At 42.0% G+C, this 26,240-nt stretch overlaps 1 protein-coding gene across 5 annotated transcripts in view; it reads left to right on the top strand.

The window, feature by feature from the left end:
* Window positions 1–26,240, top strand: part of APP (amyloid beta precursor protein) — a 144,542-nt gene that overhangs the window by 27,458 nt on the left and 90,844 nt on the right. For all 5 annotated transcript variants that reach the window (XM_077927293.1, XM_028726975.2, XM_028726977.2 and 2 more), the window contains exon 2: window positions 8,800–8,967. In XM_077927293.1, coding sequence (XP_077783419.1) covers window positions 8,800–8,967 — 168 coding nt within the window. The remainder of the gene's footprint in view (window positions 1–8,799; window positions 8,968–26,240) is intronic.

Below are 26,240 nucleotides of genomic sequence, written 5' to 3'. Positions count from 1 at the left end.
TTTGTATATCTGTCAGCTAAATTGAGTTGCCATGTATCAAAAGACCTTTGAGCTACTGTGCTCTAAATTGTTTTGTTCCTTTAAACTAGCCTGTGCTTTGAAGTGCTCGTTTGTGTATCCCCTTCAGATAACTTTGCTTTCTAGCTACCCGGTTTGAGATTTCTGCCTTGAGGCACATGGTCACATCTCTAACTAGTGAGAGGATTTCTTCAATCCATTATATTCTTGTGTTTTCTTTTAAGTGTGAGGCTTTTGTGCTTACAGCAGATAACCTCTGTGTTATGCCTGCATGTTTATAGTAGCTGTTTAAACATTAAATACTGCTTTATGATCTCAGGTGAAACGAGGCGTCCACCATACTGCTACTGTGATTATTGTTGTTCTCAACACTCTTGTTGTATGTGACACTGTACTCCTGATGAGAAACTTGTGTAACCCTTGGTGAGACTTGTTCTAATGCCACACAACTTAGCAGGAAGAGAAAGCACCTTGTAATTGCATAATCAACTGCCTTTCTTTTTAGTGGGATTGAATTTTTGAGCATGAGAGAAACCAGTGTTTGTTTTAGGGTGTGGCTAAAACTGGTTTCTTGCCCACCACCATGGCTGCTGAATAAGGCATGGGCCCCTTCTCAGACCCAAAGGTTATTCATTAAATCTTGTTTAGCAGGAAAATATTAAATGCTGCCTGACAGAAAGATGGAAAAATGCTGGTGATGCTTATCACCAGATGGCCACTTCCCAGATCTGCAAAAATAACAGCCATCTCCCCATCTCCCCACTTCCCTGAAAGTGTTTGCAGACTCTCTGGCAAATGTGACCTGGAAGATAATTGGCTGAAAGGTGCCATCTACCAGTCAAATGAACTGTGACATGCATGGGGACTGATCACCTCTGCTACTCATGAGGAGACCAGAAACTGGCTTTAAAGTACAGTGGTACCTCGGGTTACATACACTTCAGGTTACAGACTCCGCTAACCTAGAAATATTACTTCGGATTAAGAACTTTGCTTCAGGATGAGAACAGATATTGTGCTTCGGTGGTGCGGCGGCAGCAGGAGGCCTCATTAGCTAAATTGGTGCTTCAGGTTAAGAACAGTTTCAGGTTAAGAACGGACCTCCGGAATGAATTAAGTACTTAACCCTAGGTACCACTGTAGTAAGATCAGGATACAAAGACTTGAGCTAAAGAGCCCCTTTTATTTTTCAATATTCTGCTTTGTCCCTTTGTTCTCTTCCTTGCCTTCTTTATTCCTAATAAACATTGAACAATTGAGTCTTGCATGCATTCTTGCCAAACTCACAATGCCCCCTGCCTTGAGCCTCAGCCACTTGGTTAATAGAAATATAGGATTGCGCTTGATAGAAAAAAGCAGGTTGCTGTGATCTCTGGGAGAGACAACGTATAATTGTGGAGTTTGTAACCCCCACAGTAGCTTTTTTCAGGTAGAGGAGGGTTGATTGCTGAGCTATACAGGTGCAGCCCTATAATTTTGACTCTTTTCTGTTGAAGAAAAGAATTCTTAGCAGACAATAACTTTCTCTTAATGGGAACAAACACCTGGTGCAGTGAAGATGGAAATGATCTGCCTCGCCTACCCCACCGGTGCATGATTTCGCCTTTCTTCAAAGAGTCATTGTCCCTCTTGGTTGGGTTTTTATTTCTTTCAGGTAGGTGGGTTGCCATGCAAGCTTTTTTTGGTGGTTTCCTTTTATATATGCTAACTCTGTAGCTTTCTGAGGTACGGTCATATTCAGTTCCTGTGGGCTTTACACCTTCTTGCTTCAGCTGGTTTGAGGTACATCAGATGACAATTATTTTGTGGATGGAAACAGCATGGTGTGATTTGGAATGCATTTTTAAATGGGCGTATTTCGGTTGAAACGATTGACATAAGGGCATCTGGAGTGCTTTGTGTGCTAATTTGAACCTCACTGTGTTGTGGCAAGTTCTTTTGAAATCCCTGGGATTTACAGCTTGCAATGAATTTGTTGGAGGAAATTTGATTTGCCAGTTGGATCTTTTTAGGGCTAGTGCTGATACAGTCATACCTCGGGATAAATACGCTTCAGGTTGAGTGCTTTCGGGTTGCGCTTCGTGGCAAGGCAGCAAAGAAAGTAAGCAGACACTTATTTAATTGATTCAACCTTTTGCTCCTTATCCAGCCTGTGTCCTCCTTTAAAGCTGACAGGTTGCTTGGCATCCTTTGGCTCATCCATTGACACAACTGAACTGCATCTCTCTGGGCGTGGGGCATACCTTTTATTTGTAGCAATTGCACATCTTCAAATCTTACTAGAGCTAGGGGGTCGAAACATAAAGCAACTGTTTTTCACATAATATTTTCAAGTTTGTTAAGATGTGTTTTTAAACCTTGTCCCACATCCTACACTAATACACGTTGGATTTGCCCTAAGCGAGTGCCATTCCAAGGTGTGAGTGTGACTGTTTCTTATAATAGGACAGACATGCAAATTAATTCCGTTGTGTGCTTGGTTTTATCAAATGGCTTTGCAGGAAAACCTCTTCAAGGGTCTCTGATAAGCAGAATAAATTAATCGTGTGTGTGTGTGTGTGTGTGTGTGAGAGAGAGAGAGAGAGAGAGAGAGAGAGAGAGAGAGAGAGGCATTTTTAGTTTAGGTAAAAAGTATTGGTGGTTCAAGAAATTGTAAGCTGGTCTGTGAAATACTGTAGATAATGCAAGGAAGAGGCAAGTTAAGTCCCCCTCTTTTCTGCTCCTCAGCTTCCTCACATGTAAGAAATAATATGTGACAGAGATAAAGGATGCATGGGGTGGGAAGCCTGGAAGAGGGGTTTAATATGGAGGGATTGACAGGTTGGTGAGAGTGGAGTTAGCGGGGCATAAGCCCTTAGCAATTAAACAATAAACAAGATACACACTAGTCACTTTTTAAAACAGCTTTTTATTATAAAAAGAGAAATTTACACTCATAAGAAATGTAACGAGCTAGAAGTATTTACAAACAAAATATAAGATCTAATAAAAACTGCAAGTATGATGTATTTGATATAACCGTAATAAAACCCTAAACTAATATTGCAGCAAAGAAAAACACACACTAAGGCTTGATTTTTATATTGAGATGTGTTCTAAAAATTAATAAACACACATTTTCGATGGATTGGTCTGTTTTTCTTGATCAGCTGTTAGAAAAACAAGTTAGCTGGATTAACAATGTAGCATCCCATATTTTTTCCCCTAGCCAGTCTACACTTGTGGGAATTTGTGGGGACACTTAGTCTTGCAATCCACGTGGTAGTACTTCTGATGATTCAGAGATGTGTAAAGTTTCTTGGTTAAAGAAAGTTATCTTTAGAAGTGATGGATGACACATGCTGAGGGATTACTTGCACGAAACCAAACAATTCCGAGGCTTCAGAAAGCCCCAGAATATGCATAAAATTGCATCTGTGCTTATTTACAGTTGCATGACGTAATGCTGTGGCTTTCAACCAAACGGTTTACCATTTGCAAACTTCCTGTTTCACCACTGCCACCATAAGCCCATGCCCTACTTTTTAAAAAAACAACAACCAAGAAACCCAGACCCCTGGTTGTTATTGCTGCTGTTTCTTCCTCCCAACCGCCTGGCCCTGAATTAAACCAGAGGCTCCAAAACTTGGAGATACCTGAATAAACCCACTTCCCCAAAACATTTGGCAATGCTTGATAGATTCTTTTATAGACATACTGTATAGCATGGGTGGTCACACAGGGAGGAAGTAATCACCCATTTGCATCTCTTTGTGGGTGCTTGGAAGTGGAGGGGGTGGCCATGCTCAGTCTCAGAAGACAGGTTGACCGCATGAGAAAGCTTCAAGTACCTACTGCAGGGAAGGGGGAACCTGTGACCCTTCAGATGCTATTGGATTCCAGCTTCCATCAGCACCAAGCAGCATGATGAGTGGCGGGGGATTATGGAAGGTGTAATCCAGCAACATGTGGAAGGTCACAAATATTCTTCTGAGGAACTTTGCTTCAGAACTCTTATCTTGGGGATACTGGGATCCAGAATGGACTAGGTGCAAACAAAGTTGTAAGTAGGATGGTGCAGAAGGTCACAGGGTCAATCCCTAACATCTCCAGCTAGGGCTGGGAGAGAACTCTGGTCTGAAACTCTGGAGAGTAGCTGCTAGTCAGTGTGTAAACTGGTGGTCTGCCTTTGTATAAGGGGGCTTTCTATGTTTCTGTGACTGCTATGTGCAGTATTTGTCTGGTGACCCTTTTATCTGATATTCAGGTAAGACACAGGTTTCCAAGCTTGGAGTGTTCTGGGGTGACAGATTTGAACTGTTGGAGAGAGGAGAGGACACCCCACAGAAATGTTTAGTTATCTGAGAACCAATGGAGCTTCTTTAGCGCCTCATTTGGTGCTTTGGGGAAAACACAGAAGTAGCACCTCCTATCCTTGTTGCAAGAATCAGCTGACCTTTTCAAGGATCCCTTCCCTTTTACATTGCTGTCAGCATTTGGGCATCAAGCGTTTTAGGGTTTTCAGGAGTAAAATGTTTCACCTTGACTAACTTTTCCCAAAGGTTCTTCGCTTTTCCGCTTCTTTAATTCTCAAGGGTTAGGTGACCGCTCAACACTGTGGTAGTCCTGTTAAATTTAATAAGGCTGTATTAAGTGACCCATGTTTAATCCCTTTTAAGGTAATGCTGCATATTGTATGCAGCAGGCAGAGTGCAAATTGATTCTCCGCTAAATAAATAAGATCTGAGTCTGTATAAACTTTCATTAGAGGTGAATGTCTACAGCCTGTGTTGGAATGATTAACTTTTAGCAACCTTGCACAGTAAGGGTGAGACTAACAATATGTGAAGGTGAGTTTTTCCACTGGGCCATCCTCTGTCCTATGAGTGAACAAGCTCCTAAAATATCGCTGGAGTGGTACCTATTTATTTACTTGAACTTTGACGTGCTTTCGAACTGCTAGGTTGGCAGGAGCTGGGACCGAGCAATGGGAGCTCACCCCGTCGCGGGTATTCGAACTGCCGACCTTCTGATCAGCAAACCCTAGGCTCAGTGGTTTAGACCACAGCACCACCTGCGTCCCTTATATCTATCCATATCCATATGCATATCTTACTCTTAGTCATCAATCTCTGTAGCTCCCATGTTCATCTAGTAACTCTTTTGGGATAATCAGCACAAGAGCAGAGGGAGGAGGTTGGGTAGACAGTTTTGACTTCACACATCATGGTAAACCATTGTTAATGCTTCCCTGCAAATGTTGAGATATCTCCAGCTTTTCTGCTCTAGTGAGAGCAACAATCCCTGGCTTAACATTCTGTCTAACTGTGCCTTGTGGATTGTTTCACTCCAAGCTAACCCAAGTTTGGGAAGCCAACAATAAACCTTGGCTTTGCATTGTGGTTTGTTTGGAGGGCAATAACCCATGATGTCCAGTTCAGATGTCAGGCTGAGTCAGGAATCTTGGTTTGTTGCTCCTCTTTATGCTGGGGGAGAAACTAAGTGGAATCCATATGAGAAAATCAGTGCTTAGATTATTTAGACGGCAGTCGTATACCACTTGGAATAAATACTATTGAATTCAGTGGCAGTTACTACTGAGTAGACATATAAAGCATTGTACTGTTATGCTGCACTTTTATGCATGTTCCTCCAGCAGCAAATCTCAATTTACTTCTGAGTAAATTGGGCTATTAGCCACTAAAGATTTAGTCATTGACTTAGTTATTAAATAGTCCATCGTCCATAATCATGGCAATATCATATTTTCTTTCCACTCCCTGGTTTATTGAATTATTAAGACAAGTCATGAGCACATTGAGACTTCTTCATAGCACTGGAGTTGACAGGCGTTTGCTAATTAAGCCTTCAGCATATTTAGTATTCCACATTACTTATTTGTTGAAGACAGTTTAATGTTTCTTGTCATATGGAGTTGTGGATGCAATTAAGGGACACTTTAAACAGTAAGAAAAGTTTAGATCATAATCATGATTAATATAGATGTATAACTTCCACAGTTGATGTGTTTTCTTATGCGGCTCTTGTGTATTGGACAAGCAGCTAATGAATTTCCTATATTTACAGCTGTTGGTAGCAGATGTCAGTGTAACATTTCTGTTCTAATGAATTTAGGGCATCAGGCAGCACATTCTCATTCAGCATTTCTGTGTGATGCTGAAGAAAATACATTGGTTACTACCTTCAAAGGACTCCCAAATGTCATCCCTTCTGATGAACTGACAAAATAAACTAGAACAGTTTTCTCACATGCATGTCACATCTAAGTTGTGCTAAATGTGATATAAATTGAGCTGAGTTTGTGGTGCGTATGTGTTTATTGTACACTGTGTGTTTATGGGTACACTGTTGCTTGTGGTTTACCGTGATGTGTGCTTATTTGGTAGGCATTCTCTTGGTTTATAAGAGACCTCCAAATTTTATTCTTTCCTTATGGCAGCATATTTCTGAGTGCAATCTTTTCAACAGCCCTTGATTAAAAATTGGCAAGGCTGTTGAAAACCTAATGCGGTTTTGGGTATGTGGATTTTGGACTATGATATGATAGTTGTTCCATCCAGCCCTTGTCTGGAAAAACTGTCTTAAGTTGCCCAGGATGCTGCATGTTTTTGCCTTTATATGCTAAACTCATTCACGTGACTATCCTTTTAGTCTCCTACCATATTCAGATGTTCTCTCTAAAGTTACATGGAGCATCTTCCATGAGACATCCTCGCTTTCTCCTGGAAATGGATACTCTTTGACATACTGATGTATAACACATGTTTCCATTGTATTTATGCCAGTTGCAGTCAGAATCATTGTGGTTTCACGTATCTGCTGATGCTGTCACTTCAAGCAAATGAGTCTACTGTTACATGGCTTTATTGTTGCCCACTAAGCATCTTGAGGCTAATTTGATTTTTGAAGAGGATTAATATTAAGTTACCAAAAGCCTTTGTGTCAGATGGCAGCTCCTTTTAAGGCACCTGAAAGCAGATGCTGCATTCTAAGAGCCTTTGAAGATGTGACCAGTTTTAATAATCTGAGTGAATGTTGTCTGAGCCACCTGAACTGATTCATTCAAAAAAATGTAAGATATATGGAAACGTGGGGTTAGGTGGAATGAATGTGTTTTTAGAGATGAAAATGTAAACAAAGCAATCTGTACCAACAGATAATATGTAAGCCTGTCCTAGCAAAGTGAGTGTTAAAAGTTATAACTAGTGGGTGAACTAACTTGACCTTGCTGCTCTCCTCCTTGCACACCTTCAGAGTCTCTGCAGAGGATCTGGAGTGGGTGGGTGATTTCGAAGGTGTGTAGGGGACTGCTGGAAGAAGAGGGGAGAAGGAGAAGGAGGTCAAGGCCTATTGCACAAGCATAAGTAAGTTCTGTTCATGCACAGACACAGCATAGGTCAAGTGTGTAAAAAATTGCGACTATGGAAAGTTGGAAGCACATGTTTCCTGTTCACATCACAAACTGATCCCATCAGATTTGCATGGACTTTGAAGCATTTTTATTCCTTCCTGACTTCTGAAGGAGGAATGCTGTTGTGATTGTAACTGCTCACATGTGAGAATAGCTGTGCAAACAGCTGTACTTGAAGTTGTGCAGTGGTATACCTGGGCCTGTATTCTGTTTTTCACTCTTTGCTGTCAGTGGTGCACCCAAAATGTAAGAAAAAACTTCTTTCCTGCTACCTGAGATTTTTAATTGGAGATCTCAGGAACTGAACTTGAGACTTTCTACATTCAAGGTGCATTCTTTGCCTTGGAATTGTGTAGTTCATAGAAACAGCAGCAGTGACTTTATGCTGAGTCAGATGAGTTTGCTCCATCTAGCTCAGTATTATCTTCACTGACTGGAAGTGACTTTTCTGGGCTTCTGATACAGGACATCCTCGGCCCCAACCTGGAGATGCTGGGAATGGAAAAACCTTTGATTCCCAAAGCAAATGCTCTACCATTGAGCTATGGCTCTTCCCTTTATGCCAAATATATGAAGGTTGTAGAACATGTATTGCATTGCATTTGAGAAAACATTCAGATGTGTTCAGATGCTGAAAGCCTGTGAGTTTTTCCTTTCCAACCCTGAATAATGAGCACAGATTCTGCTAGCAGTACATTTCAAGGTCACTAAGCTCCTAGGCTTCCAAGATGCTTTTGCATATTCAGCGTATTCTACCTACACTTTGGTTTCAAAGTGCAGGCCAAAACATTAGCTGCTGTATCTGGAAAAAACTATCTGTGCATTTGGGAGTTCCCGGTAAAAAAAGAGGGGGCATCTCCCATATGTGAAGGCACAGGTAAGCTTTTTACTCAGTGTCAGCCAGCATGACAAATGGCTCTTGGAGAGGAGTAATACTGTCTTTGGCTAGGAAACAACTGGCTGTAGGTGCAGCCCTTCCCTATAGTATTGTAACTGCTAAGATACTGATAGCACCTTCCCAGGTACTCTTTCTGTGTTTCTCCCTATGACACCAGAGTCAGCTGTTTGCCTTCTGAAATCTCTGGGTGACTGCCATATGCATATGAGTGGGTGGGTGCACAGCCAGATCCATGCTTTCTCTAGTTGCCATGGCACAAAAGGCCTATTGACAACAGCTGTAGTAAATCTGAAATGCATGTTTTGCCAGCCTTAATGTGTGAAGTGATGATTTGTTTCACGCTTTTTGAACTTTTGCAGGTGCTCTTAAGTGTGCGTGTCTGTGCACATGCACGCACACACAGAGAGGTTTGTTACTTTAGGTTGTTGTGGTTTCAATAATGAAGTAATACTGTCTGCCTTTTCTGTTCTAGGTGCCTACTGATGGAAATGCTGGCCTGTTGGCGGAGCCCCAAGTGGCCATGTTCTGTGGCAAGCTGAATATGCATATGAATGTTCAGAACGGAAAATGGGAATCTGACCCTTCTGGAACCAAGAGCTGCATTGCGACAAAAGAAGGGATTTTGCAGTACTGTCAGCATGTAAGTTTCTGCCTGAACATAAATAGTTTTTAACAACCACCAAGAATGCAAATCTTTCAGCTTCAAAGTGGAATCTTCTGTCATCTACTCTCCCCCCTCCCAATCCTCTGGATTGTCTTGTCCTTTTGTTCAGTTTAATGAAGGTTTCTCTAGCTTTCAAGTTGTGGCCAGTGAGTTCTGCCTGAAGCTAACAAAAGGCATTCAGTCTGTTCAGGCTAATAGTTTGCACAGCTCTCCTCAGGATAAGGAGGGTGCTTGTTTAATCAAGACCCTAGTTCATAAGTTGCTCCTCATGTCATAACAGGACACAGTGTCAAGTCCTAGTTTGTTGCTTTCTCCATTACAAAGAGCTTTGTGTTGCTTTTCTACAGCATGTTCGCCTTGCAAAGCAGGCCAAGAAAAATAATGGTTTATCATCCATATTTTCCTGCATTGCAGGGGGTTGGACTAGATTTCCCTCAGGGTCCCTTCCAACTCTCCAATTCTGTGATTCTGTATCCTGTTAGAGCCCAGGTGGTTGATAATTTGGTTGTGGCAGTGAAGCAACAAAGGATGGATTTAGTCACTTTGACAGTTAGTTTTCATACGAAGGACTGTGATTTCCCAGTATAAGTATTAATAGCCATTTTGGTTTGTAATTTAATTTTGGGAATGAGTGATTTTTTTCATTGTTTTGTGCCTCATCTTTTTTGTACTGCACAGCCAGCCTCCTTCATGCCCTGTGGTGTTGTTGTTGTTTCTTTTCTATGTTTATGAAATTGTGTAAAAAGTTTGCAGACTTCTAAACAGAACCTTTCTTAAAAGTAATGATAAGAAACCAATGAGGTTGAGAACCTATGTACAAATTATGGTAACATAACCAATCATCCGATGCTTTCCTTTGAATGGGAGAAGTGAGCACAAGGGGGGAAAAGGCAAAAACCATGCTCAAATTATGAGATGATAGGTAAGGGGGACTTTAATGAAATCCACAAGCATCATCCCCCAAGACTTCTCAGTTTTAACCACATTGTGGCCTTATAGCCGTATGAGTACAACACAAAAAAACTAAGGTTTTAAATTCATGGCAGTAGCATTACATTTAGTTGGCACAGTGCAAAAGCATAGTGTGTATATGTGTCAGACAGGTTTGTGGCAGTAATGATTAGAAAGCCCTAGGAAATCCACTTCTTTTTCTGGTCTTTGCTGCCTCTGTCCATGGGGAACTGGAATCATGCATTCTTAACGTAGGCTTAAGTAAGAAAAGGTACATCTCCTAAATTCAGCTACAAGCAATTCTCAGCAGGAGTGAATGGCAATGTGGTGGGCAATTTGTCTACAGCAGCCAAACAATGAATTATGAACAATGTTGTGAGAATTTCTGATGCTAAGAAATGGATAGTAGCTATACCAGTTTTTACATCCCAGAGAGCCATGTTCACACTAGACCTTTAAAGCACTAAGAAACCTCTTCAAATAGTCATGGCTCCCCCACCCCCCGGCCGAATTCTCAGAGCTGTAGTTAGATAAAGGTGCTGAGAGTTGTTAGAGGCCCCCTATTCCATTAACAACTGCAATTCCCAAAGTTTCCTGTGAAGAAGGATTGGTTGTTAGTATACTCTGGGAATTGTACCTTTGGGAGGGGAATAGGGTCAGCTAGCAACTCTCAGCAACCTTTTCAGACAGTTAAAGAAGAAAAAAATAGTTTTTGTTGTATATATGATACATACTTTTTTAAAATTAAATTTTAGTTTATAAGTATTTTTATACATAAAAATGGTTGGCACTGTAGCCCACCATCATTTGGATAGCCACAGATTCCCTATGCCTGCTGCAGATGGAACAGGCAACTATGTCTTAATTTGTGTCTTGCTCATATGTTTCTGTAGTCCAAAGGTGTGAAAATCATAAATATGTTTAAAATGAAGTCCCAGATTATGGAACTATAGATACTTTAAAAATTGTGTGTGTGGGGGCATATAGCTTTTCATTTAAGAATCACAAAGCCAGTGACCTGGTTTGCACACAATACTAAGCCAAGCATTCACTCCTCCTCTAGCCCTGCTGCTGCCCCTGGGCTTTTGTAAATCTGTTTAAGAACTTTAAGCCTGGCCTGGAAGCTCACTGGTAGCTCGTGCAGCTCATTTAAGAGATGTGCCAGATGTGTGCGATAACATGCTCCATCCTGCACCATAGGCAGCTTCTGGACCAGCTGCAGTGATTGTGGGGAGGGCTCTGCCTCTGTGCATAGTCCCCTAAAAAGTAAAACTACATTTAAAGTAAAGGTAAAAGGTAAAGGACCCCTGGACGGTTAAGTCCAGCCAAAGGCGATTATGGGGTGCGGCGCTCATCTCGCTTTCAGGCTGAGGGAGCCGGTGTTTGTCCACAGACAGCTTTCCAGGTCATGTGGCCAGCATGACTAAACCGCTTCTGGCACAAAGGAACACCGTGATGGAAGCCAGAGCACACGGAAACGCCATTTATCTCCCTGCTGCCTATTTATCTGCCGTATATACTTGAGTATAAGCTGACCTGAATATAAGCCGAGGCACCTCATTTTACCACAAAAAACTGGGAAAACGTATTGACTTGAGTATAAGCCGGTTCACCACACCAGAGGCTTGTGGCGGCAGTGGCAGAGGAAGAACAAGCAGCCCCAAAGGGCTGCTTTTGGGCTGCTCGTTCCTCCTCTGCCGCCACTGATAGTGGCAAAGGTGGTGGAGGAGGAAGGAGCAGCCCGAAAGGACCCTCACTTGAGTATAAGCCGAGGGGGGCTTTTTCAGCATACAAAATGTGCTGGAAAAGTCGGCTTATACTCGAGTATATACGGTACTTGCACTGGCGTGCTTTCGAACTGCTAGGTTGGCAGGAGCTGGGACAGAGCAACAGGAGCTCACTCCATTGCGGGGATTCGAACCGCTGACCTTCCAAGAGGCTCAGTTTTTTAGACCACAGCTCCATTTACTGAAACACAGCACATGGCGTATTATTTGCTGTTTATTTTGTATGTAATTGGAGACAGCTGGTTGAACATGGGAACTGATGGGTGCTTCTACTGATAGGAATAGGAAGCCGGGAGCCTAAATGACATCAAAAAAACCACACTGATACCAACAAACAGGAACATTAAGGCAACCTATGTCTTCTTGTTCATAGCTTGACGCACATCATACATGCTTTGTATTCTGGAAAGTAGCGGGAGGGAGGGAGGAATGTTATATCCTGTCCCAGTTTTGTCCTTTTCATTCTGCCAATTATTATCTAGCTAGCAGGACTGTGCTGCAGATCAGAGATGGGGACATTTGTGCAAGTTTTCAAATTTCCTGTTAGCAGGGAGCGTGATAGCGTCAAAGCAGATGAGTAACTGTAGGCATAAAATGTATCTCCCGCCCCCAACTTTGTATTAACAAACAAAATCACCCCTCCTCACCTCAGTCACAATAATTTCTCACCAAGTCTCATCTCCTTTCTATGACACGGAGGGCTGCTGCTAATATAAATGAAAGATTGGCCAGACAGGCAGGTAGTGATTGTTTTCAGAGCATCTATACCTTGCCCACACAAATGTTGTTGGAGAAGATCGACTCATATGGCTCTGGGGGCCTCAGTATGTACAGCTCCGCATACCCAAAACTGCAATTCTAACCCTGCTAGGAGTTAACGCCATTGAAAGCCATAGGATTTGCTTCTGAATAGGTATGGTTAGGATTGTGCTGTTAATAGACCAAGTAACAGTGGAATCTCAGATGTGTTTACTAAAAAGTAAGCATCATTAAGTTTAGTGGAGTGTACGCCCAGCTGAATGGGCACAGGATTGTGGCCTCTGTCTCCAAACATGAAATTCCTGGCTGGTAATGGGTTTTTTTTTACCATCTCTCTGTGTGCAGATCAGAACAGATTGAATACATTATGCTCTATATTCTGTATTTTTGTAAGTCGCTTGGGAATAGATTTTTTTTTTTCATTTCTGAATTTTCTAGGTCAAACAGACAATTTTTTAATTAGATGATTGCTGGCCTGTGTAGACAGGTTTGTTTCCTGTAGGGTAGGTTCGGTTCATGTGCACTAGCAGCAAGAAAGGTATGTGCTACTTTTCTGATCCCCAAACAGTATAGAGAACAAGCAGATGGACAGACGAACCAATATACAGTGGTACCTCGGGTTACATACGCTTCAGGTTACAGACTCCACTAACCCAGAAATAATACCTTGGGTTAAGAACTTTGCTTCAGGATGAGAACAGCAATCGCGCGGCGACGGCACGGCAGCAGCAGGAGGCCCCATTAGCTAAAGTGGCACTTCAGGTTAAGAACAGTTTCAGGTTAAGAGCGGACCTCTGGAACGAATTAAGTACGTAACCAGAGGTACCACTGTATGGTAGATGTCCATCAGCTATAAACAATTTGTGGCAGATATTGTACTTAGAGTAAAGCCACTGAAATCGGTGTGCTCTGAGTATAGCATAGTTAGACATCGCCCAATAAAAATGGACAGACTTGCTCAGAAGTACCTCTGATTAAGTTCAGGGGGGTGGGTAGGGTGAAATATACCAGGGGGTAGCCACAAAGTCTGTTGCAGCAATTGCAGCAGAGTGTTTTGGAGCGCTTGAAGACTAACAAAGCACTAATGGCATAAGCTTTCATTTGCCATAACACATTTCACATTTAAAGCAATTGGAGGCATATAAATGCCCTGAGCATTGTGAGAAGGAGAAAATGTATTACAAATACATACATATGCATTAGGTGAGGTCAAAAAATCAAGCAATGCAAGGCATAGCAGCGAGTATTTCCCAGCACTAGGCAGAGTACAAATGCATGGAGAATCCAGTGGAAGAGCATTTCAACCTCACACCTGAAACTTGCCATACTTCTAAGCAAAGTGAAGCCACAGAATTGGAATTGATTATAGCAAATTAAGGGCTGTGGAATCAGGGTCTTGACAAATCCTTAGAATGCCTACATTACTAAAGAAATTAATTTCCCCTCCTTAGGTGTGTGATCTTCTACACAATTGGTCTTGCTGTGCTTATTCATCAACAACCCCAGCTGAGAATAAGTCATGCCCCAAGATGATTGTATCGTGCTCATATGAACACATTCTGTATTTATTTGTGCTGCTAGGAAGCCTTGCCTTTATACTGAGCCAGACCATTGCTAGCTCTGTACTGTCTACTGACTGGAATTTCAGACAGAGGTCTTTCTCAGCCCTAGCAGGACGTCACTTCTTGTGAGGAATATAGAAGTTGGTGAATATAGAAGCAGCTAGGCAGTAACAAACTCCAGTAAAGTGAATAATATATATATATAAAATTTTGTCTAGTTGGAAGCTTGTTAGCTTGAGACTCATTTGTATACAGTGAAACCATAGTTTAGGACTTTCCGACACACATTGTGGGTTAATAAAGCACTGTCTGAACCCTGGAATACTCCGTTGTGATGTTTAGTTGATTGGAATATGTAATCGTTATAGCTTGTGCACCCTGAGGCATCCTGTTCTGTTAAGGAAGCAAAACATGTAGAAGGGTAGTGACTTATATCACCGCTTTTCTGATATTCAAGTTGCATCGGTGCATAGATGCTTAAAGCATTTCAGCTGCTGCCCTGTAAATTAAAAAACCTTAATACTGTATAATCTTAAAACTTATTTCTTCCTCCTGGCTCATTGAGATTAAACCAGTTACTCTCTAAACCATTACTTCTCCAAAATGTGGGTCAGAATCCAAAGAGCTACCTCCGGCATGCCTAAGATAAATGAGCTTATAAATGGGTTTATACTTTAGGGGTCAGTTGTCAGAATGTGTGATTCCAAATGCACATTCTTAATGTGGTACATGTGTTTAGAAATCTTTGAGCAGTGTTTAAGAGCTGAAATTAAGACAGAATGTCAAGTTGATGTTAACCATGAACGTCAACATATTTCCCATCAAGACTGGGACTCTGAGCAAACTGTTAATGAATATGACAGCAACACTTAATTGCTTCAGGGATTCCAGACTCTTCACAGTTTGGATTAAAACACAGCTTGAGATTTTGAGAGGTTGTGGTAAAACGACAGCTCATGGATTAAGTGACTGTCCACAGTGACTGTTTGCCCTCAGGCCGTTCTGTCTGACTGCACAGCCTGCAGTTTCTTGCAATGGATCCTAAGAGTTGTTGAAGCAGTCTTGCATGTCCTGTGTTAATGCTTTGCCTTAGACAGATCAGTACAAGGGAACTGTAAGAGTGAGTCTCTACATGAACGGGACTGGGTTTGGATGGATTGTTGGAGGAGATCTAGAGAAAGTTGTATACTAAGTCAGAGTTGGTTGCAAATATGAGTTGGGAACTGGGTAAGTAGCCCAGTCAAGGTGACAAAATCAGAAGTAACTGAGCTTTGCAGCCAAGTCAGTTATCTGAGTCCAGTAAAAACTGGGATCAAAACCAAAACCTTTGTGGAAAGAAGTGTAAACTGAGTGGCAGGGAATGCTGACTGGGCAGCACAGAACAAGAACTCAAGACGAGGTGAACAGTTAGGAGAAGATCAGGCATGGCCTGGGAACCAGTATAATGCAGTGGCTGGAGTGCTAGAAAGATATGAATTCAAATTGCCACTCAGCAGTGAAACTCTCGGGGTGACCTTGGGCCAGTTACTATTTCTCAATCTATGTTTACTTTGTTTTTATATGTACTTTAAGCTGCCCAATGTGGGTGGGGAAACCCAGCCAGATGGGCAGGGTATAAATAATAAAATTATTATCAATCTTTCTCACAGGATTGTGTGAATTAAAACAAAACAAGCAATCATTCACACCATCCTGAGCTCTTCAAGGAAGGACAGGACACATGTGAACATGTCTTATCTGGATCAGGGTCTGGTCACATGCTGGGTCCAATACAGATGTGTGTTGTTAAACCCAAATATTGTGACCCAGATGTGTTTAACCCCCAGCACTGGCCTTAGCAGAGATTGGGACCAGAGGGAGTTGTCAAACCCTGAGGGATAGCCTGAGGTTGCAACTCTAGAAGGCAGAGTCTCCCTTTTGGTGGGAGGTTGCAGAATTAGGGGATGTATTATCCACCAACTTCTACACAACTCTGGACTCTTCACCAGGACCAGAGACAATTATGGATCCAGGATCAAATCCAGTCCTAGGAGTTTGGTCCTTAGTTTGGTCAGAATCAAGTATACACTTCCAGAGTTAACAATACATTACTTCTCGTAAATGAGCCAGCATAGCTGCTAGAGGACTTAAAAAATGTGTGTACCAGGCTTTTTAGACTTATCTACCTGTGTACTATCTGAAACCAAAGGGGCACATTGGTTGCCAGATGTGAAATAAATTTTCAGCTCTCCTGCCCCACTAACAGAGAGACAGTCCATTTGGCAGCACAGAAGAGATAAAAGCTAATAGATGTTCTGGATCATGACCAAGCTATGCCCTTGGAAGGGTGTGGGTTAGTAGGTCCGACTGTAAAACCATTCAGTTCCTGCTTAGTGGCTGCTGGTGCAACATCTTTTTATGCCCATCCTCTTTTGTTGCATTCTTTGGCTGGACAGCTCCCCTGCTGTTTTGGCCCACTTAGCCTATGATTTTCTCTTGCCAGGCTGCATAACTCTGTGCAATTCATATTAGGTTATTTGAAATAGAAGACAAATACAGAATACAGCCTTGGTTTTGAATTTATCAATGCATTTTTTAATTATTTGGTTCACCGTTTCAAAGTCTGAGTGTCGCTACATCTTGAAGCTTCATATTTTTTGATGTTAGACCCTAAAGTAGGTTTCAGAAGCAGGGGAAATCACAGCTGTTTCTGTTGCCTAGGTGATACTTTAAACTGAATCCAACTTCTTAGATTAGTGAATTGCCTTTGGCAACTTCTGTAGTAAAACCAGGAATGCATAAATTAATTAGATGATGATGATGATGATGATGATGATGATGATGATGATGATTTTTAAAAAAGAGCTCCCAGGCTTGTGCAGTTGTGACAGCTCACACAAGGCCCAGAGGGGAACGTTGACATAAAGTAGGTCATTGTATAAAATGGTGATTTTGGAACAGCTGTTGAATTATCAAGTGGCTGTTCTCTCTTTAGATGAAGATCTACCAAACATGTCATTTAGGAGAGGGATATTTTAATTTCACTAACTTCTAACTTGATATATCAATAGTATGTGCTTTGAGGTTTGTTTGTTTTTAGGCTAAATACAGTGGTTCCTCGGGTTACATACGCTTCAGGTTACAGACTCCGCTAACCCAGAAATATTACCTCAGTTTAAGAACTTTGCTTCAGGATGAGAACAGAAATCGTGCAGCAGTGGCAGCAGGAGGCCCCATTAGCTAAAGTGGTGCTTCAGGTTAAGAACAGTTTGAGGTTAAGAACAGACCTCCGGAACGAATTAAGTACTTAACCCGACTGCACATCTTGAATACTACACAGAATATGTCTATTCACACAAAGGATATAATGCATAGATTGCAATAAATATCTGGGGGAAATGTAAATATAGCAGAAATGTAGAGAAAAAGTAGGAGAGAAAGTAAGTATGTGAAACTGCATGAAAATTATATATACAAGCACATATATTTGAATGCATGGATTATATTGGCAAAAATGTCCATTTTAAGCTATCGTATCAGGCATTACAGCGGAAGTGAGGAACCACTGGCACACGACTCAGTTATGGGTCCCAATTTAATTTCATCCATCCCCTCTAGGTATTTCAAGGGAGTCTTCACTGCTGAGGTGGTAGTCAGCATCTTGCACCCATAGACCCTAGTGATCTTTATTATTTTAAAGAAATTGTTTTCACTGATAGAAGGTTCGGCATGCATTTTAACTCTTCTCCCTCTCCAGGAATAGGACATAGATGGGGAACCTGCAGTCATACATGTGTTGCTGAATTTCCATGAGCCCCAGACAGTATGGCCAATAGGCAGGGATGGTGGGAATTGTAATCCAATAATATCTGGAGGCTGCAGATTCCATATTCCTGAGATAGGTTTCCTCTTCTCAGCTAGAGATACATCAACATCCCAGTATAATATTTTTTAGATATTACAATGTTTTTATTTATGAATGGTAATTAAAATAAAATCTACAATCTACAATGCAATTAAGTAGTTTAAGTAATTAATCCAATCTGTTAAGTGTTATTTGTTTGCAAACTGTGGGGAACAGGCTAACTTCATACCATGGTTTCTGATGCTGACTTATTTCTTTTAACCAGGTGTGGCCCAATTTTTTTTCTTTTCAAAAAATGCCGCCCCTCCCCAACAGACTATTTTTGTATGCATCCTGTTATGCTACACACACACACACACACACACACACAGAGTGGCCTTCAAAACTACCACCATATTACTATTTTTCAAATTTTTTTTATTTATTGGCCTTTCCTGTTGGCCCAATAGGTTGTGATGCCACAAGGTGTTTTGTGACAGCCTTCCACCCAAGCCTTTAAAATGTTCTCCTTATTTTATTTTATTTTTAATGGCTACACCCACTTAGACATGAGGGTTGACCATGGATCAGTGTGTCCCTGTATAAGAAAAAGGTTAGCCACTCCTACCGTGAAGAACTATAGTTCACATTAGCTATCGTTAGTCTGAGCTCAGATATATTCTGCCAGGGGAGAGGGGGAACATGTGTGCTTAAGAACTGTGCACATGGTATTAAACTACGGTTTAACATTATGTGCAGAGTCAGCCGTGGGGTAATCAAATTCTGATTGGGAGACAGGGTGTTAAGACTTAGTAAATGCATAAAGTGTATTAGGAAGGAAAAGTGAAGGAAAAAATGGAAGGCTATTTGTTTCTTGTAAATAATTTTCTTTTCCCCCATTAATAGATGAGCAATTTATGAAAACAAGAAAGTGAGAAAATGTTCATATGGTTAACATATTAATAGAAAGCCGTACATATGATGGTGCTTATGAGGAGTTTAAAGTAAAATTGCATATGGAGTTAGAAGGAAAAGATCCCAATTTTCCTGCTTTCTGAGGGCTGGCATCCTCAAATAAACAGACTGATTAATTGAACAGCTGTGTTCCAGACTAGCAAGAGAGGGAAGTTGAGAGAGAGAGAGAGTAAAGGCCTAAAGGAAGTTATCATGCTATCAAGTGGCTGAGGCAATCTCAAGTTAGGAAATGCCTGTATCAATAAAACTTTATACATTTCGCAGAGCTGATTCCAAGACTGTGCTTGCAAAAAACCCACAAAAAACATGGCAAGTTTTCAATCTGTTGGGTACCTTGATTTCATTTCCATTTAAAGTCTTTGATGCTCCTTTCTTCTTTTAGTGATAGAGTAGAAAACAGTCTAGGTTTTGGAATAGCAGATGAATAATTTTTTAAAAAAGTTCAAAATATATAATTGTTCTTCATGATTGTTTGAATTCAGGGATCAAAAGCAGTTTATGATTCCTTGTGGTTAGACTAAATTACTAAATGTAATTTAAAAGCAACATTAAAACTTGCTCACATTCTTGCTTCTTTGTGCTGATGATGTATCAGTGAAGGGAAAAGGTATATATATATGGAGCGAGAGAGAGAATGTGTGTAAAACATTTTGCTTTGATTTGTTTAGGTTGGGAATGGGGAATGGGAATTTTTGACCCACCAGGTGTTGCTGAACTACAGCTCCCAACTGGAAGGGCAGGAAGGTAAACAGTATTTCTGTGTGCTCTGTTACTCAGCATGGTGTTCCATTTGCTAGTGGCTGTTTATTCATGCTGGCCACATGACCTGGAAAGCTGTCTGCGGACAAACGTCAGCTCCCTTGACCTGAAAGCGAGATGAGCGCTGCAACCCCAGTCGCCTTTGACTGGACCCAACCGTCCAGGGGTCCTTTAGCTTTACCTTTTACTGAAACAATGCCCCTGCCATGCTCTAGCCACCATGTATCTCCACTCCCAGCATGTTTATCCAGCATGGCATGGTGCAGGTGCTGTTAGGAGCCAGGAAGCTGCTGTGCCACAACACCTTGCACCCAGCCCGGCACTGCGTTGCAGCTGTTGTAACATGGTGAGTGCCTGTTGTTACTCAGAGTTGGTTCAGTCAGTCTCTTCTCCGCCTCCAGAGAATGAAGTTCCTGGCCATAGAGGCAGCTGTCCAGTTGGTGAGAGTTGGCTAAGTCTTTGTTGGAGCGGGAGTCGGAGGGTTGGGTTTTGTTCCCATCACAAGGACATGCCCTCCTTTCCATAGGAGTGCTCACTTGCAAGCACTGACTTCCCACTTGGGACAAGAACTGCACACCTGCTTGGTTTCACCCCGGTCTTTAAAAGCAGAGTGGGGGGACGGGGTTGGGGACATGTTGAGTGTTGTGAGTCAGTGTTAGAAACTGGGATAGAAAAGCTAGGAGCCAAATGGCTTGTGGGACATGGGTTGTGGGTGCCAAAACAGAATATCTAGTCGCCACTGGGGGTGTGTGGCAACACTTTTTATTTATTATTTTGATAAGCATGAACTAATACTATCATTTTGATAAGCAATTCACATAAGAGAGCCAGTGTGGTGTGGTGGTTAAGAGCAGTAGTCTCGTAATCTGGGGAACCGGGTTCGCGTCTCCGCTCCTCCACATGCAGCTGCTGGGTGACCTTGGGCTAGTCATACTTCTTTGAAGTCTCTCAGCCCCACTCACCTCACAGAGTGTTTGTTGTCGGGGAGGAAGGGAAAGGAGAATGTTAGCCGCTTGGAGACTCCTTCGGGTAGTGATAAAATGGGATATCAAATCCAAACTCCTCTTCTTAATTGACACATTGTTAATATCACATTTTTAGCAGAAATTGTTAATGCATGTTTAATTTGCATGTTTAATAAAAATATTGGTACCATACCAGTTTTCAAAACACTACTCTGTATTGTTAAACTCCTTAACATATTGTCTATCCTTAACCTAAACTTCAAAGCACACACATTTCTGTAATCCTTGAGTGTCAGTAGGGCGCCAAAAATGGCGCCCAAACTTTTGGAGGTGCTCACAAATGGAGAATCTTTAGGCGCAAAGTGCGCCTGGCACCCTTCTAATTTCGAACTGTGGTTAGGACAACATCTGTGCTTATGGCTAGCCATGTTTCCTAGCGGTCTACATGAACCATTGAACTATGTATCCTGTTGTTAGAGCTGATGAGACAGTGCTGATTTTATCAATAAAGCTTTTGGGATTTGCCAAGCCAAAAGTTCGAGTCTTTTAGCCAGCCCAATCCCATTGACTGTAAACAGGGATTTGATTTTATTACAAACTGTGATCGTGATGACCTAATGTCACTTAGGTTGAAATGCCTTATGGGAACCTTTGTTTCCCAAGATCTGTGCTACTGGTATTTGATTAAGTTGAGAAACTCAAAACTGCTTTTCTGTTGTAGACTTGCACAAAGCCTTATTTCTATGCCCTGTCAGAAGAAATTAGGAGGCTTGTCATTGAAACAAAATAGAACAGAAGGGTTCTTTATACTCTGTGCTTTCTCTTGTCATTATGCAACATTTGTTCAAAGTAGGCTAGTTCTGCTATTGGACCTAGTAAAAAATACATTACCCAACAGTATCTAGAGGCCATTTCTGCACTGAAACTAGTTCAGGAATTCTTCGTTTAGACAATGTGTGGATTGATACATAAACTAATTGCTAAGCTTTGATGGAAGAAGACATAAAAGGATGGTTTTTTTAAAAAAATGTGTTCGTCAGGAAGACCGTCGGGGGAAAATGTCAATCAGCATTTTTTTGTAAGAATATTTTGCTGTTTATAATAGAAGGTTGACTTTATTAAATTACGATGGGCAAGTACAAGTGAAGTGATATGTAATAAGGCCCTCTGATATTGTTGGAGAATCTTTACATAGCAGATAGCGGTTGTGGTTTTCTCATGAAGGCCTGAGAAATAGGACATGGGGAGGGGAGAGAAGCAGTCTACATAGGAGGGAAGGAGGCAATCTGATGTAACCTTTTAAAATGGAAATAGTAGGTTAAAATGCATTTTTGTTAGGATTTTTTTTCATGGAAACTTTGTTTCTAATAATTCCTCTCCCTGCCTCCAAAAATATTGTGTTTTAATCATTTTTTAATCATTTTTAATCATTTTAATCATTTAATGTTTTAATCATTTTTAGTGCAACAAAATTCAAAGAATTTAAACAGCTGAAGCTGTCCTACATTGTAACATACGGATGTTTCTAGTAGTCATCCAGGTTTTAGTTTCTTTCCTTTTTTGTGGCCCAAAAAGACCTTAGCAAAGTGAAAATGCTTTTCAAAACCAGAGAGGTTCTCACTCACTCACTCCGCTGCAGACAAGGTTAATCGGACCTTTCATAGATGTGTGCAAAAGCCGCTTATAACTCTCATTTTAATTGCAATTTGAATTTTTTTGTTTTTATTATTTGCATTATGTTTTATTTTCAATGTATATGTTTTAATTATTGTGTTATTATTCTTTGTTCTTTTTAAACTGGTCTGTGACTGTATAATAAACAATTGATTGAAGTGGCTTTTAAATTCATAGGAGGACTGAGAATTCCCACCACTTTAAATTAGAAATAGAAAACTGGCACCTTGAGAGCTTAACTTACGGTACTTATTTTTATGACCTCCATCTTAGTTTCAAAACTCGAAGACTCTCCTTTTATTTTGCAGTTTAGCAATTCATTCCATTTGTGAGGCAAAACAAGCAAATTTCACAGTAGCTGAGGTGCTTTGGGGGGAAAGGAAAAAAAGAACACCCCACTTTCTTGCAACAAAATGAAATGTTAGAATCCTGAGTTGGCAGCATGTTCCATACCCCTTCAGACTGCAGGTGAAGGATGCCAGTTTTTATCACTCTTCCACGTCTTTTTTAAAAGTTTGCTGGTTTAAATCAAAACAGTAACAACTGACTTGTTGGGTACAGGCTCTGTGAGCAACCATCCCTTATTCTGCTAGCATTTCTGAGAACTCACACTCCACCCCTTTTACTTTATGCTGATGTTATACAATCCATTCTGTTACTCCCATTCTGATGGATGTAGACATCAGGCCTCAGAGTGAGGGGCTCAGGTGCCTAATAAAGTTACAGTACTCAGATCTCTTGATTGGTACAGTGAAGAGGAGAGGTTTTGAAGATCTCTGACTCTACCCAGAGTATCACTCCCACTTAAGTTGGGCCGTAGGCAGTGGTTGACTCTTGAGCAGGGGTAGGCAACCTAAGGCCCGTGGGCCAGATGCGGCCCAATCGCCTTCTCAGTCCGGCCCACAGACAGTCCGGGAATCAGCATGTTTTTACATGAGTAGAATGTGTCCTTTTATTTAAAATGCATCTCTAGGTTATTTGTGGGGCCTGCCTGGTGTTTTTACATGAGTAGAATGTGTGCTTTTATTTAAAATGCATCTCTGGGTTATTTGTGGGGCATAGGAATTTGTTCATTTCCCCCCTATAAAAATATAGTCCAGCCCACTACATGGTCTGAGGGACAGTGGACAAGCCCATGGTTGAAAAAGGTTGCTGACCCCTGCTCTTGAGCCTTTCTTCATTACATAAGCCCTTTTTAGATGGGCTTCCAACCACCACCTAGAGTAAAATCCTTTCCACTTTCAGTACTTGCTGTTAAAGCCACGTAAGCTAGTTTGAGTGATGAGGGTCAACACTGGGTTTGTGCAATCCCCATGTGGGCGAGGATTTGCTGAGAGCATTTGGGGTACCTGTTAAAATTCCTCCAGTGAGAAGCACTTATGGTTAGCTGCAAACATCTTTATAATTTGCAATTCTGCTATGCTTATCTTTCTTTCAATTCACCAATGGTTTCTATAAAGCCGTAATAGATTTGGACCCACTTCTGTGCTGTCCCACTGGAATACTAGGGAATGCCAAGTGACTATAGCTCCCTTCATGCAATTACTGGGAGGGGAAATGTTCTGCTGGCATTCTCAATGCAGATGCATCACAGAGGCTTTCCCAGTAATTGTGTGATGCCCCTTTCAAGTGATTTGCATATGAAGGGGGCTCATGGAATCTCTAAATTAAGAAGGAAGTGACAAAACAAAGCTGGGACTCTGGAACCTTTCATAGAGAGGGAGCTCAGGCTTGGAAATGCCTGTGTGTGGCCATCTCTTAAACAAGGCAGAATTTGTGATCTTTGTGTTGCACTCTGAGGAAAACCTGCAAGGTAAAGACAATCAGAACAAGGTATTTGCTGTCTTACTCCTGCTCATTTGAGTTCTCAGACCACCAAAAATCTCATTTCCTCACAGTATAGCAATAGGCACCCTTCTGAAAGGAGAAATATTGGTGTGAACCAGTGTAGAGATGATAAAGCAGGCTAGCTGAAGTGCAGCCCCGGAAATTGCTGAAGGCTGTCTCTGGGTGTAGTCTCAGGGTCCAGTTTAAGCTGATGTTCTGGTGTATATGATCAGGAGTTTGCATATATGAACTTGTCCCTAGAACTCATATGAAGAAACTTCAGGTCCATGAAATGCATCTCATTTCTTTGATGAAGGACTTAAAAAGTACAGGACCCTCACTGTGCAGTCTTCTTAATTGTGTGAGAAGCCTCCAGAAGAAGAGGAGGCTCTCTCCTTCAGTCACTGTCACCTTCCTGGAGGGCTCTAAACTGTTGGAGGGGGTGGGGTTTGGCAGCACAGCCTTGCTTCTCCTTTGTGTTTACATGTGAGGAGATTTGAATACCAGAATAGAGCTTGTGGTTTTCTCCTTTTAAACTACAAGCCTTTCTGTCTGTAGAGAACTTTCCCTTCAAGCTCTGGTTGAAGTTTCTCCAATATGAGTGTCTTTGAAGAAGTTCCCTGGATGATGTTTTCATGAGCAATTTTCTTAACGTTTGGGAAGTGTCTGAAAAAAGCCTTCTCTTTGCAGCTGCGTTTGCCAGCTAATTTATTGGGGCAATAAAAAGCACTGGTAATCCAAATTACAGATATGTAGGAATCATAAGTCTGCTCCACAAAAACCTTGAGATGTTACGAATTTGTGTTTGGTTGTTTTATTTCCATTTACTGTTCTTTTAACTAAGCCTTCATAGGCGGAGACTTAGAAATATGAGAGGGAAGATGTTGAATTTTCAGAATTCAAGCAGTGGTGACTGCTGTAATTGCAAAAACTGCTGGCTTGTAGCAATTCTATATTTATGAATCTCCACTACCTTTTTTATCACTCTTTCCCAGGAGAAAAGGTGGGGGAAACTAGGAACAAAATGCATAAGGGACTAAGAACATCCTGAAAGAACACAGAGTTTTTTAAAGGCCATTCCAGTGTGTGTGGTTGTATGTGTGAATGTGGCATGGGTGTATGAGGGTGAATGGGGGGGGGGGGTTGAGTGGCTTTGGGCCTGCTCACCGCTGACATGTGGCCCCTCAAAAATTACCCATGAAGCTATGACCGCCACTCATATTTAGGCCTGGGTGATATATTGATATATCACCCAGGACTGGTATGATGGTCAGACCGCAATGGTGATTTTATTCAGCAGTATATTGCTAGTGAAACCACCACTGCTCCTGAGTCCCTCCAGCGCCCAGCACAGTGAGGGAAAAACAAGCTGCAGCTAAGGGCAGAGGGACTCAGAGCCACTTCATTATCATCAGCAATATACTGCTGAGTGAAACCTCCATTGCAGTCTGCCCCTCATGCAGAGGGAGAATCAAGCTGCATCAGCCAGGTGCAAATACAGCTTTTTCCTCTCTCCTTTTCTTTAAAGTGCTTGGCTCGTCTCAGCCAAGCAGTTTTATGGAGCCCCCAACCCGCCACCAGCTCGCATGAGCCAGCGGCAGGGTGGGGGCTCCATTCAATTGGGGGAAGCTCCAATGCTTCTCCCACTTGCATCCGAGCAGGATCTGGATCCGGGCTCCCTCAGCTGAGGGGAGGGCTTCGTGCTCCCCAGCTGAGAAGCCCCGATCCTCCTCCTGACAGCATGCAAGCAGGAGAAGGATTTGGGCTCCCTCAGCTGGGGAGCAGGAGGCTCAGTGCGGAGAGTCTTGCTGGGGGTGTGTCTTTGTGCTCCCTGGCTGAGAGGACTGTGTCAGCGAAGGCGAAGGGAGCCCTGACTCCGGAACCTGTCAGGTTCCGTAACGGTGCTACCTCCATCTTTGGGCATGCGGGGGAGAGCAAGCGGCCTCTTTCTCCCAAGAAAAGGAGGCCACTTATCCGCCCTCATACCTTGCCGGCGAAGGGAGCCTTGCAAACAGAGCCTGTCAGGCTCCGTCACAGGGCTGCCTCCATCTTGGGTGGTAGAGGGTGGGAGCCTTCGCACCCCTCACCTGCAAGGCACTGGGGTGAAAACACCTCAGCTCCTGTGCAATGAGAGCTGAAGCAGTCTCACCCAGGGCCTCGCAGGCTG

The sequence above is a fragment of the Podarcis muralis genome, chromosome 4, assembly GCF_964188315.1.
Source record: "Podarcis muralis chromosome 4, rPodMur119.hap1.1, whole genome shotgun sequence".
NCBI lineage: Eukaryota > Metazoa > Chordata > Lepidosauria > Squamata > Lacertidae > Podarcis > Podarcis muralis.
This window is presented reverse-complemented; position numbering and strand designations above follow the sequence as displayed.